This window comes from Natrix helvetica (assembly GCF_964273705.1).
Source record: "Natrix helvetica genome assembly, chromosome: 5".
Taxonomy (NCBI): domain Eukaryota; kingdom Metazoa; phylum Chordata; class Lepidosauria; order Squamata; family Natricidae; genus Natrix; species Natrix helvetica.
The window spans coordinates 107,707,424-107,719,081 of record NC_138551.1 but is presented as its reverse complement, the minus strand read 5'-3'; the positions used below and the strand labels follow the sequence as shown (position 1 = coordinate 107,719,081).

The window sequence follows — 11,658 nt, the reverse complement described above, 5'->3', positions numbered from 1 at the left end:
GCTACCACAAAGGTCCAGGATAACAGCCAAAATTGAGTTTTGTTATTTGTTTTTTTTTTAGAAAATCATGACTATTTAGTTTTCTCTCAACATATTTTTGCCAAATTGCACTTACTTTGATATAATCCTATGGACCTGAGCTATTTACCTGTATTCTCATTCTATTTGTTTCAGTTGTTCTTTTTAAAATTCTACAAGTACTTGTCTCAAAGTTTGGGAGGCAAAGATGATCAAATCTGAATTATACACAGAAATGAGATTAGGAATATGAGGTTTCATCAAGATCCCATGCAGATATTTGTATAGCTCAATACAGAATACAATTTACAAAACCCATTTGGTGACTGAAGTTACAATAGCACTGAAAACAGTAATTTATGACTTTTTCGCATTGCCATTGCAGCTTATCCATGGTCGTGATCAAAATTCAGACGCTTGCAACTGACTCATGAAGGTTGCAGTGTCCTGTGGGGGGGGGGGGTGTCTTGTGATAATCTTTTGTGAGCTTCTGACAAGCAAAGTTATTGGGGAAGCCAGATCCATTTAATAACTGCAGTGATTCACTTAATAGGTGGCAAGATTATAAAAACAGGCACTTAGCTACAGGAATTTTGGTTGTAAACGGAGAACTACCTGAACCTCCAAATCAGACCTGTGATGGCACAGCAAAAAATAGCAAAAATATCGTGATGGTTTATTACGTGCAGCCAAGTGTGCTCTTACTTAGTGGATTTTCCCCTGGCTCCCTTGTAAAAAACATTCAGATAGATCAGGGGTGTCCAAACTTGTAAGACTTGTGAACTTCAACTCCCAGAATTCCCCAGCCAGCCAGAATTCCTCATCTTAAAGTTCCCAAGTTTGGACTGTTTCCTCGATTTAATAGAAACTTTTATTAAAGCAAACAAGTAAAATTGCGGGCTGGCAGTTACGCATCCTTCGTTTGACCAGACAAGCGCCCTGTCTCCTGAATGTGGGAAGCAGGGCCTAAATCACATGGTTGACTCCCGATTCAGCACCTGCCTTTTCCTCCCGAAAGAGGCTTTGCGGCAGCGCTACGCTCCTCCGAAGGGAGCGACGAAGACTTAATGCTCAAGTAGCGGTGCCCGACAAGTGGCGGCGGGCGTCCTTGAGCCGCAGCCGGTGTCTCCACACGGTAGTCTAGCGTCGGGTTCGGTGTCGGGGCGAGGACGGACAGGGATGCGCAGCCGATGGCTAAGTTCGCCCTTCCGGAGGCTCCCGTTGCCCAGAGAAGGCGGAAGGCCGGCGGGGCAGGCGGGGCGAAAACAGACCAGGAAAGGGGCGGAACAGGCTCGCCTCTCCCCGTCTCCATTTTGCTCTTCGTCCTGAGCGTCGGTGGTCGGAGGGAACGCCGAGTTTCTTAGCCACGTTCCAGGCGAGTGCAGGGGGAAGGGAGGGCCAGCCGGGAAGTGCTCCGTCTGAGGCAGCCAAGAAAGTCCCTTTCCCCCTCCTTTTCCAGGCTCCTCTCACAGGGCGGGTGCCTCCCTCTAGTTTTCTGGACCTTTGCCTTTTCCCCCTTTTAATACTGCTTTATTGGGGGGAGGGATGTCCCAGTGGGAGGGGTCTGGCGTCTCCTGCTGTTAACCAGCCCACCCACCCACTCCGCTCTCTGTTTCCATTTGATGCCCCCCTCCCCTTTCCCTCCAGATCATTACGCAAACTTTCTTATTGTGAATATAGGCCATTCATGAACCGAAAATGTGGAATAAAAGCGCCGGAAATTGTGTACAACTCAGTCAGTGCAGTGAAAACGATTGGAGGCCTTTTTTGCTACTCTTTGAGGTTTGACGCTTTTCTAGCGGCTCGTTGCATAATGAGCAAAATTAATGATAGCACGCTAATTTGAAGTACTCGTCAGGAAAATCTTCTCTTTGTGTTTAATCTTTCTCCTTAATTTTTGGCCTACGGTGCTGGCAGCTAATGCCTGTAGTCATTCTCTTCGTTGTCGGTGTGCGCTTTCTGCTTCCTTAAAATGCGCAGCTGCTCTAAGACAGAGGTTAGCCTTGTTTACCAACAAATAAAGTAGGTTTTTTTCCATAGAGACATTGGCTACTAGATGGCTGGCAAATAAAATTTATAAATAAATAAAGTAGATCTGTAATTGCATGGAAACGCCCTCATACACGCCCTATTCCCTCTGGGAAATTTATGAGCGAAATTTCCTCACTCCCAGGAATTTGATTTCCAGCTGTTCAGGGAAATACAGTCTTCAGCAAATGTCTATAGAGATTCTCCATCATCCAGATCATGGTTGTCCCAAAAGTGCTTTTTCAAAAGGCAACTGGACTTGCTCCCCCTCCCCCCTTGAAGATATTTCACTTCTCTGCTTCAATTTCTTCCCCATTGGTAGACTGATCTACTTGCTAGCAAGAAAACCAGATAGGGGGACTGCTTGCACTTTTTCTGAGGGCAGCATGCAAGTTGCAGATTATCCAGCTTTTTCTTAAGACATTTGTACCACTGGGGCAGCTGCCACAGCATTTCACATCACAAACAATTGTACAGTGTATCTCTCCAGTTATGCTGGCTTTTGGAAGTACTACAGATGTAGCTGCCTTTCAAGTTAATTTACTTTAAGGGTCCCTCCCATCCAGTGTCAACAGGCAGGAGATTGCTAGTGCTCTGGTTGCTTTAACTGCAGAATGTGAGCTGGCAGCTTTTGTTCCCTATAGGACTTGTGTGAACTTCTACCTTTTTTTATCTGAAAAGAAGAAAGTCCCTGCATGCTTTCAAAGCATTAACATTCATTTGTTGTGCATAGAACTGCATTTTATAATAGGACTGTTATTACAGTACTGTATTCTATGCTGGTAAATTTAAGCTAAGGCAGACTCTTTCAACTGTTTCGGAAATCTTCTGCAATCTATTTAAAGCTATTTGAATTTCACTTTAGTCAAATATTGTGTTTAATCAGTCTGTTTCTGGAGAACTATTATGCAACATTGTTTGTAAAGGATGAGATCTTCATTTACTTTAGCAAATTTCACAGTACAACAGAATGATTTAGTGGCTGTTGAAAAGTAGCTGACTGGCCTTTAATAAGCACAACAAAGCTGCATTCACATCATTGGTTGGTTGCTCCCAGTTCGGCCTGGATTGGACGAACTTGTAGTGATGGTGGCGGGAGGCTCCGCCCACCCACCAGGATGCTTCTGTGCATGTGCAGAAGAATTGTACATGTGAGCAGGAGCAAACTATTAGCGCTGGGATTTGCAACCCATCTCTGATTCACATGATACATTTACCTGGTTACTGAATTAAGTTATTTTCATAGCATATTTTCAGATGTAGCCTCTTATCTTCTCTACTGGTTCGGAACCTTCTACGCATGCGCAGAACGTCTGTGATGACGTCTGGGCAGGTGGGTGGAGCCTCCTGCCATCGCTGCTACTGGTTCACCCTGGTTTGATGTGAAGTGAGCAGTGCGCGCACAAAACTTTTGCGTACGCGCAAAACAACCTCTCTCAGCAAACTGATAGTAAACCGGTTAAGAACCCACCACTGAGACATGCATGTTCCTGCCATAAAAAATTAAATCTAAGTTTATCTTCTGGTTATCTTTGGTGACTTGAACATAATGCACTATTTGTCCTGTTGGTTAGTTCTACTTAGTTTGATAAGAAACTTGACTCCCAAATATAATTGATAACTTGTGATGTTTCAAGTACAGCAGTCATAAATACATTATTTTCTTTAATTTGGGGATACAGAGTATCCATGGGGTAGGGGCAAGAGGGTCAGGTGGATATCAGCAGTTGTATCATGATATTGCATGCAGTGGGAAATTGGGTCATGAACGCTTCTGACCACAACCAAATCAGGTGCCGACCCAAAAAATCTGCTAAATGTTTCACTCTGTTCATTAACACATCCTTGGGTGGCGATCAATCACAGCCGCAGCGATTTCCCCTTCTGTGCCTTTTGTGTGTGTGTGTGTGTGTGTGTGCACGCATGCACAGTCAGTCTTGCTTCCGGTCACGACCAAATCAGGTGCCGACCGAAGTCCTGGAAGGGATTACGGTTGTGACCGGAGGTTCCACTGTACATGCCCCAAAGAGTGAAGTTCTTCAGTATCCAAATTGTTGCAGACTCTGCCTGTTTAGAACTCATATTAAAATATTTTGAATAATGACTGGATGAATCTGACAGCCAGTTGTGGTTAAAGTACTTTATTAGAAAGAAAGAAAATGTGGGTTCTGGTTTTCCTTTAAGCATGAAAACACTTGGATGACTTTGGGCCAGTTAGTCTTTACAAGGCTGTTACAGGAAAATAAACATTACATATGAACTGTACAGAGTAAAATAAGGAAATAAATTATCACTACTGCTACTAGCAATAATATCTTCTATAAACTTAATTAGTTTATTTGAATTGTTGATATTACTTGCAGAATTTGACATACATTTGTAACAAAGTAAACATTTGGACAGTGCCACATTGGAGATGGCTTTTTTAGAATTTAAATATTTCACAGAAACTTGTGGTTTTGCCCCAACAACAAAATATCTAACCAAAAACCTTCTAGTATTTATTAATTCATTTGTTCCTTCATTCTATACTCTCTATATACTGTATGGCTGCCCATATTGTTGCATCTCCAGTTAAAGAATTTTGGGCAGAGGTCTGAGGAGAAAATTCTGTCTGGAATGTTGTACATTTGTGACCTGAGATTATTTACAGAAATATCTGTGTTTATCATTTCAATTATTAAACATTTTTTCACCTTGCGCTAAAAATCAATAAGAAGTTTGATAAGCATAGGAGATTCTTTGGAAAGAAGCTAAATTAAATGATATTTTCCTATAAGTAAACACTTTTGGATTTAAAGTCATGGCATCAAATGTAAGAATTGCTCATTCTTATTAGATGCTTTCCACAGAATGCTGTAATTATTGTTTTCGTACTTTTTTTTAATGAAGAGAGTTGTTTTGAATTTGTGACAGATGATGCCAATGGAGGGGGAGTTAGTGTGATGAACTAGAAGAGTGAAGCAGCAGTTTCCCAGGAAGAAGAGAAAGAGGACTGAGACTAGAGGCAGCATAGCCACAAGCAGGATAGGACAGAGGAAGAGCATCAAGATAGCTACTACTTGACTCTCCCAGGATAGATCTTTTGGGGCAGGGGTGGCAAACTCAAGGCCCACGGGCTGGATATGGATCAATGACGAAGTTAGATCTGGCCCACGAGGCAGGCCTGAAATGGCAAGGGATCAGCCCCTACTGCCGGGCGCTCCCTCTGGGCGTGCACAGCTTGTTCACCTCAGCCTGCCTTGTGTGCTACGCCTTGTCCCTCCCTGCCTTGCCCAGCCCCACCTTGTCCCACCTCACCCTGCCCCTCCCAGCCATGCCTTGTCACACCCGGCTTTGCCTGGTCTCAACTTGCCTCACCTCTTGGGGGCAGTGGCAGCAGCAGAAGTCTTGAGGAGGTAGTAAGCATGACTGGGCACCCCCTCAGGGAAGCAGGGCTAGGAAGGGTGCCTGAGGAGGTGACAGGCAAAGGCTGCTTGTGCATGGCTGTTTTTGATGCCTGAGATTCGGGGCTGGCAGGGAATTGATGCTTGCATGGAGCTGGGGGCAGTGCCTGGGGGGGGGGGTTGAACGGTGCTAGGGCATGGTGGGAGGGGCAGCCAAACTGTACAAACTGCAACAGAGAGGGAGAGTGAAAATAGGAAGCTGTTGCGGGCAATTGGAAGACAGCAATGGGCAGGGCCTTCCCATTTTGACATCTTCCCACTGTGGTTGCCTCTCCTGGACTCTGCCCTAAAACCAAATGGGCAGTTCAGCGTCACCCCCCCCCCTGCATCCAAACAACCCCCAGCCATAAGCAAACATCTATGTCCTGCCCCCCCTCCACATCAGAAACAGCATGGGGCAGGACAGGAGCACAGAGCAGTATGATACACCCATGGACAAGGACTCCTGTGTCCTGCAAAGGCCCTTGAGCTTCCATTGTCAGGCAGGCAGGGTCAGGTGTGGGGTGGCATGGGGCGGCAGGCCAATTTCCCATTCAGTGTCAGGCAGGCAGGATCAGACAGTTGGTCATTGCACCCCCCCTTACCAGACGCCTTATGCAAATGCAGGGGGGAAGGTTACACCTGAAAGGCGTTTGAAAGCTGACGAGATTTGGGCAGTGAAATCATTTCTTTCAAGCTTCCCATTGGCTTGCAAACACCTTTCGTACTATCCCAATCTCTGTGCAAATAGTGTTTGCAAGCTGATAAGACTATGTGGCTGCAAAATCATTTGCTTGAAACCTCTCATTGGCTTATAAACGTGCTTCATGTCGAGATTGGAACAGGGTGTAAAAGGCGTTGGCAAGCTAATGGGAGACTTCAAACAAAGGAATTCAATGCCCCAAAATCTTGTCATCTTGCGCAGATGAGGAAGGTGCCTGGGGGATCGAACAGTACTATATGAATGCAATGGGGAGGGGTGAAAATGGGAAGCTGTCGCGGGCAATGGGCAGGCAGCAGTGGGCAGGGATTTCCCATTTTGACCTCTCTCTTGCCTCTGCCTGGACTCCAGCCTAAAACCGAAAGGGCAGTTCGGCTGCCCACCACCACTACATCCAGCACCATTTGATTCCCCCCCAGGCACCCTCCTTAGCTGCGCACATGCACCGATGCTCTATCTCCTCCCCCCCCCCAGGCTTTGGCGCTCACCCCTCCAAGCCTTATCTGGACTATCACAAGTGCCCCTTGATGTGAGTGACGTTGAGTTGGCTAGGCCCACCCGGTCATGTGACCACCAAGGCATGCTCACATGGCCCTTTGAGTGCGACCATAATGCTGATCTGGCCCTCAATTAAATTTAGTGCAACACCCCTATTTTGGGGTGAAAGTAGTAAGGGGTTAGTCTGACAAGATTCTGTCTATTGTGGGTAAGCAAATAAAGAACTGAACTCTGGCTTAATTGTTCTATGTCACTCTTGGGCTTAGCCCAACAGAAATGATCTTAAAGCTTTATACTTTTGCCTTTTTAAAGTGATCTTTAGGATTGTGCATGGACACAGTACCCTTGGAAGCATTAAAATACTAATACCTTTTGCAGTGGCCATTTGCGTGGCTTCTTTGCAAGCTGCCCCGTGGTCTGTACATATCTGTGTGTATACAAACAGCACTTTCATTGGTGTTGCCAATTAAATGGTTTCCACATGTATACAGAGACCTTGGGGATAGCCCTTAGAGTAGTTGTGTGGGTCTTCCAAGAGACCCAAATCTATATATATATAAAAGGCAAATACTACTCACCCATCACAAAATCTCCAGAATTGTAAAGCCTACAAAATTTGGCACATATGTTCCTCTTGGCTTCTAAGTGCTTGCTAAGAAAGGATTTTTCGAAATAACCATCAGATCATTAGTATTTCTTGTACAGTAATTAACATACTCTGATGCTAAGGAGTCCTACTCCCCCTCCCCACCTGAAAAGAACTCTGTTTCAACTGCCAGTTTCCTCACATTCCGTTACCCCAGTTCAAATTGGCAGACATTCTACTCCATTCAGGAGCGGTCTGAGGCTCCTTACAGTACTCAACGTCGGTACCTCTCCAAAATGTTTATGCCTTCCACCTATGGAACTGCTTCTGGATTCAAGGCGATGGGAGAGATATTCTCTTATGTGTTTCAATCATCGACCACCACTAAGCCAATGGATTGTGAACCAAATTTCTCCTGCATAGCCCAATCACATACCGTATTTTTCGCCCTATAGGACGCTCCGGAATACAAGACGCACCCAATTTTAAAGGAGGAAAATCTAGACAAAAAAGATTATGAACCAAATACTATAGTAAAATATTTTATATCAACTGTATAAAGTTAACAGCAGTTTAAGAACAATTTTATGTCAACCATGTAACATATTAAGAACTATCTTTACTCTCATTAACAGTCAGAGCAAGAAACAGCAAGAAATCCAGAAATGAAAGAACTGTCAATATTACCAATATGTTCTTCATTTCCCCTCCCCACTTATATTTCATCTGGTGCTCTCTTATCCAGCCATATTTCATCTAGTGGTCTCATAACCCCTAATATCTCATCTGGTGCTCTCTAACCCCCATATTTCATCTGGTGGTCTCTAACCCCCTCATATGCATCTGGTTTGAGTGAATGCTGCTGGAAAGGGGATTGTAAAAACTCATGAATGAAACTCATTTAACAATGCTCTTGCTTAGCAACCAAAACTTTGGGCTCAATTGTGATCATAAGTTCTCTTCCTTTTTCTTTCTTTCTTTCCTTTTCTTCCTTCCTTCCTTCTTCCTTTCTTTCTTGTGTCTCTCTCTCCCTCTTTCTTTCCTTCCTTCCTTCCTTTCTTTCCTTCCTTCCTTTCTTGTGTCTCTCTCTCTCCAACGTTCTTTCTTTCTCTTTCTATCTTTGTCTCTCTCTCTCCCTTCCTTCCGGCTGCTCTGCCGGATTCCTGCAGCCGATCCTTCTTCTTTAGGGGTCAGCGGATGATCGGCAGACCGGCAGAGCAGCGCGCAGAGCCCGTCTCCCCGGGGCTCCACACGCTGCTCTGCCGGATTCCCGCAGCCGATCCTTCTTCTTTAGGGGTCAGCGGATGATCGGCAGACCGGCAGAGCAGCGCGCAGAGCCCGTCTCCGCGCGGCTCCACACGCTGCTCTGCCGGATTCCCGCAGCCGATCCTTCTTCTTGCTGCAACCCGGACAGCGCTACTCCCACCTCCCCATTGTCCGAGTTGCAGCAAGTGAAGTGCCACGGGCGGCAGGGAAAACGAGGCTTCTTTGCCAGCCTCCCAGCTGGCAAAACAGAAATTTTTGCCAACTGGAAGGTACGTATGTGTGTGTGAGAGGGGGGGGGGGAGAGTGAGAAAGAAAGAGTAAGAGAGAAAGGAAGGAAGGGAGAGAGAGAGACAAAGATAGAAAGAGAAAGAAAGAACGTTGGAGAGAGAGAAAAGGTCTTTGCTCCCTCTCTTTTGCAGCAAGCCCCGATGCAAGGACTTGCGAGTGAGTGACAGGGGCGGAGCTTCTGGGTTCATTGACCAACCGCAGAAACCCACCACTACCCAGGTGGCTACATTTGGCCTATAAGACGCACCCAGATTTTCACCCTCTTTTTGGGAGTAAAAAAGTGCGTCTTATAGGGCGAAAAATACGGTAGTTTCATCCAGCTAGTATATTAATTTCAAGACAGATGGGTTTTTTTATTGTACATTACAGAGCACCTCTTTGAAATCTTTTGCATAGCTCTTATTTACTTTACAATTTCGGTATCTGCAGGTACTTCCCATTGCCTAGAAATGTGGGCTTTATGTTTTTATCTGTTTGGATTCTCAGTGAACATTTTGTGAGCAACCAGCTGTCAGGCAGAAATATGCTTGCTATGATTCATTTATAATATAACAAAAATATAACTGATTGAACGAATTAATCTCAGGCTATTAGTTCCTTCCTTTTCTAAATTAATTTTAATTCCTAAAAATTAAAGTATTCATTTGAAGAAATTTAAAAACAAATAAAATTATTATTTTTAACAAGTTTTACTATATATCACACACATAAATACACAATTAAAAGGTGATGTGAATAAAAAGGAGTTTTACATGCCTCCTCTCTCCCTTCTGTGACTTCACTAGTGCTTGATACTTGAAATGATGAAATTTTACAGAAGATCTCAAGTGTTTTTTTCCTTACTTCACAGAATGTCATACCCAGGATATCCTCCATCGGGCTACCCATCTTTTCCTGGTTATCCTGTAAGTATTGATTTGTTTAATATATGCTGGGGGCATGGGAAGCCAAAGTTCAAAAAGAGGGCAATTGAGCAATTTATGAAATAAACTTAACTGGAGTGAACTAATGGCAGCACCATTTGGTCTGAATCTATCTTGAGAGTTGCAAAGTAAAGCCTCATATACTCTATTTATTAAGAAAACTATAAATAGCAATGCTTTTCTGTTCATTTCTTTTTTCTCTTTTATAGTTTATTAACTTATAAGGTAAAATACAAAAATACAAAAGAAAATAGTAGGAAAATAAGGGAGGGAAAGGGAAAAGTGTAAGGCAAAGGGAAAAAAGAAAGAAGAGGCATTGACTTCCAGCTCCCTTTGGTGCAGTAGAATAATAATAATAGCATAATAGAATAATAGAATAAAAATAGCATCAACCTCAACTTTTTACTTTTACATAATAATGTAAACTAGCCATTTCTATAACAAAAAAACTATCTAATCAGAAAAAATCAACGTTTCATTTTTTTCCACTACAAGCACAAAGTCCAGAAGCAGTTTCCAAATAGAAATAAAAATAATTGTATTTTTTCTTTGATCAAAGCAGGCAATTTGGCCATCTCTGCTAACTCCATCAACTTTTGCAACCATTCATCCATTGTAGGAATAAAAGTGTCCTTCCATTTTTGTCCGTAAAGTAATCTTGTTGCCATCAACATATATAACAATAAAGTTCCATTTTTCCCCCATTAAACCCAGAAGAAAAGTTAATAATAATATTAGCAACAACAACAACAGAGTTGGAAGGGACTTTGTAGGGGACCCCTGATCTAGAGGTCAATCAATCAATCAGAATAGAGCTAGAGCGGACCTTTGAGGTCTTCTAGTCCAACCCCCTGCTCAAGTAGGAGACCCTATACCATTTCTGACAAATGGCTGTCCAGTCTCATCTTGAAAGACTATGATAATGAAGCACGCCACAACTTCCAAAGGCAATTTCTGTTCCATTGGTTGATTGTTCACCCTGTCAGAAAAGTTCTCCTTATTTCTAGGTTGAATCTCTCCTTGGTCAGTTTCCATCCATTGTTCCTTGTTTGGCCTTTGGGTGCTTTGGAAAATAGATTGTCCCTCTCCTCCCTGTGACATCCACTTTGTGACATCCCTCTGACAGTTACTGCTATTTCATCCAGTCTATATGTGAACTTTCGATTTTTCTTAAGTGTAAGATTTTACTTTTCTCTATGTTGAATTTTATTTTGTTAGATAGGCGCAGTGTTCAAGTCTGTCAAGATCCATCTGGATGTTAAGCCTATCATCTAGGGTGTCGGCTATTCCTGCCAGCTTAGTATCATCTGCAAGTTTAATAAATTCCAGTTCCATTCCCTTATCTAAGTCATTTATGATGCGTATTGGGCCTAAGACAGAACCTTGTGGTACCCTACTACTTACTTCCCCCATGTAGATGTAGTACCATTAAGGACTATTCATTGAGTATGGTTTATCAGCCAGTTACCAATCCATCTATCCCACTTTTTTCTAGTTTACCAAGAAGTAGGTTGTGGTCTACTTTTTTGAAGTCTAGGTATACTATGTCCACAGCATTTCACTGGTCTACTAATTTAGTTGGTCAAAGATTGACCAATGGTTTGGCATGATCTGTTTTTAACAAACCTGTGCTGACTTTATTTGCTTCTAGATGTTTGCAGATCTGTTTTTTAATTATCTTTTCCAGTATCTTCCCAGGTATTGATGTTAGGCTGATTAGTTTCCTGGGTTGTTTTTCTTTTTTGAAGATGGGAACCACATCAACTCTTTCCCAATCCTCAGTTAGTTTCCCAGTGCTCCAGGATTTTTGAAAGATATCATACAATGGTACTAAGAGGACATATGCCAGTTCCTTCAGAACTCTGGGATGTTATATTCATCAAGATCAGACAGGTGTTAAGAAAA

General features: G+C 43.3%; 1 protein-coding gene across 2 annotated transcripts in view; it reads left to right on the top strand.

The window, feature by feature from the left end:
* Positions 1-1,234: 1,234 nt before the first annotated feature.
* The window catches only part of ANXA7 (annexin A7), a 56,537-nt gene continuing 46,113 nt past the window's right edge, over positions 1,235-11,658 (top strand). For both annotated transcript variants that reach the window (XR_014175553.1, XM_081955248.1), the window contains exons 1-2: positions 1,235-1,393; positions 9,681-9,735. Coding sequence is in view for 1 of the 2 variants with exons in the window: in XM_081955248.1 (XP_081811374.1) it covers positions 9,682-9,735 (54 nt within the window). In the remaining variant the exon portion in view is untranslated. The remainder of the gene's footprint in view (positions 1,394-9,680; positions 9,736-11,658) is intronic.